We start from the raw sequence: 2,240 nt of genomic DNA, 5'->3' as shown, positions 1-2,240 counted from the left end.
AATAATAATAATTTTATTTTTTATTTTTCTTTCGTATGATGATGATAAGAGTTGAACTTAGAAAAACATGGTTAGTGATGATTCATATAGTTGATTTTAACTTATTTGGGATTTAGGTGTAGTTATTATTTGTTTGTGTATATGTTCTAGCTGGGATACGTTTTTCGATTTTTCCTTTCCGATCCTTTACTTTCTACCTGTTCTAAACACACTTTATTCTGTGACGAGTAAATTTTATAAAAAATTAGACCGACTATCATTTTTATCATTTCAGTTTTATTGGATGTCCTGGAAGGGCAAACCAAATCCATAAATTAAGGAGAGAAGCTTCTGGAAGGATAAAATTGTGTCTCAAATAAAATCATTCTTTTGCACAACTCAATAAGCTTAACGTACAAAAACATAATTTTTGTACCATTGACTCATCAACAAAAATTCCATTCCCATTGACAAAAGCATTTTTTGCACCTTTTTTGAAACAAGAAGTTCTTTGTATATATATAACTTCTTCATTGAAAGCTATCCCACCACCCTACCCCACCCCTCATCTTCTTATTATTATTATCAAAAACTCCATTAGCCCTATTCTACCTATCTTTATCTCTCATCATTCATATCTGATTTTGATCTTTAGAATTTTAGTTTATCTCACAACAATTCCTATCATATATTTATTTCATTTCCAGGATTATTTTATCCCACACCTTTATATCAATTCTCCTGAACATACATTGATCTTATTTGATCATTGGTATATTATTTTCATTAAGAAATATCCCCTGATTTTGTTAAGTGAAACAACATAGAGAATATTTGACTTTATGATGGATCATCATTATCATCATCACAAGGACAACGAATTTGAATACCAAGAAATCCAAAAGGCAAAGTCATCATCAAAATTCAATAGATCAAAGACTATACACAGCCCCAGAAATCCAATTGAATTCCCTGAAAAGCCCTTATATCTCTACCCTTCTCCTCATTCGATCGAACGTAATGGCTCCGTTAAAAAGCTCCATTGCTCACCTTTAGGGTCCATGGTTGGAACTTCTTTCAAAGGAAAAGTGAAAAAATTATGTTCAATATTCGATTCACGTAAGGAAATTCATCGATCCTCGATTCCAAAACCTCAAACCAAGCATACAAAGCCATTGATTTTGAATTCTCCATTATTGCCTGGTACGGAGGATCGTGTGGTAATTTACTTCACGAGTATACGAGGAATTCGAAGGACATTCGAAGATTGTTATACCGTGAAAATGATATTAGGAAGCTATCGGGTGAAAGTCGATGAAAGAGACGTCTCAATGCACAACGCGTATAGGAAGGAATTACAAAGTGTTGTGGGGGAGAAAAATAATGTGAATTTACCACAGGTTTTTATCAAAGGGAAATACATTGGAGGTGCTGAATTGATAAAGCAATTGAATGAAATTGGTGAATTGCCAAAGTTATTGAGAGGCCTTCCCTTAAGACCAATAGGATATATTTGTGAAGGTTGTGGGGATGTACGGTTCTTGCCTTGCTCGAATTGTGATGGCAGCAGGAAATTTTTTGATGAAGATGAAGAACAAATTAAGAGGTGTCAAGTCTGTAATGAGAATGGACTGGTTCGATGCACTCTTTGTTGTTCTTGATCTGCATAAATTTGTGAGTTGTATTGATTACATTTTCGTGTTATTTGTCGCCTTATAGTTTTTAGTTGGTTTTTTAGTTGGTGAGGCAAAGGCGAATTCAGAATTTTAAATGAGTGTGAGGTGAACTCTTTTGTATGAACGGATGGCATTTTATATAAATTATCTACTATATATATTTTGAGATTGTATAGTTGTATAGATAGTGTTGGGATGCAATGTAGTGGGTGCTTATTCGCCTGTTGTTCGTAGTTTCCTGATCTTGATCTTTGAAGTAAAAGAAAAGGGTAAAAATAGCTTCTATGTCTAGGGTGACAAATATTGGTGTATTCTGTTTTTTTCTTTCTTTCTTTCTTTTATTGAGATACCAATGCTTTCTATATATATAGAGTGTCCCAATAAAACCTTTCAATAATAAAATTAGATGTCAAATGTGTTTGTAAGTCTCACAATCCGGAATTGCAAATTGGATGTGGATAGTTTATCAAGAAGTTATGTTGTTGAGCTTGACTCTTTAGACACAAATGATACTTTTAAATGAGTAAACTCTTTTGTATAGACTGGTGTCATCTAATTTAAATACATATTATACTTTGAACAGTG

General features: G+C 32.9%; 1 protein-coding gene across 1 annotated transcript; it reads left to right on the top strand.

Moving 5' to 3' along the window:
• Positions 1-343: 343 nt before the first annotated feature.
• Positions 344-2,021, top strand: LOC132060771 (uncharacterized protein At5g39865-like). The gene has a single exon (XM_059453699.1). It carries the CDS (start codon positions 822-824, stop codon positions 1,638-1,640), a length of 819 nt encoding a protein of 272 aa, XP_059309682.1. The 5' UTR covers positions 344-821; the 3' UTR covers positions 1,641-2,021.
• Positions 2,022-2,240: the final 219 nt, after the last annotated feature.

The sequence above is a fragment of the Lycium ferocissimum genome, chromosome 6 (assembly GCF_029784015.1).
Source record: "Lycium ferocissimum isolate CSIRO_LF1 chromosome 6, AGI_CSIRO_Lferr_CH_V1, whole genome shotgun sequence".
Lineage (NCBI taxonomy): Eukaryota > Viridiplantae > Streptophyta > Magnoliopsida > Solanales > Solanaceae > Lycium > Lycium ferocissimum.
Note: the sequence above shows the minus strand (reverse complement) of the source record. Positions and strands in the feature narration are given on the sequence as shown.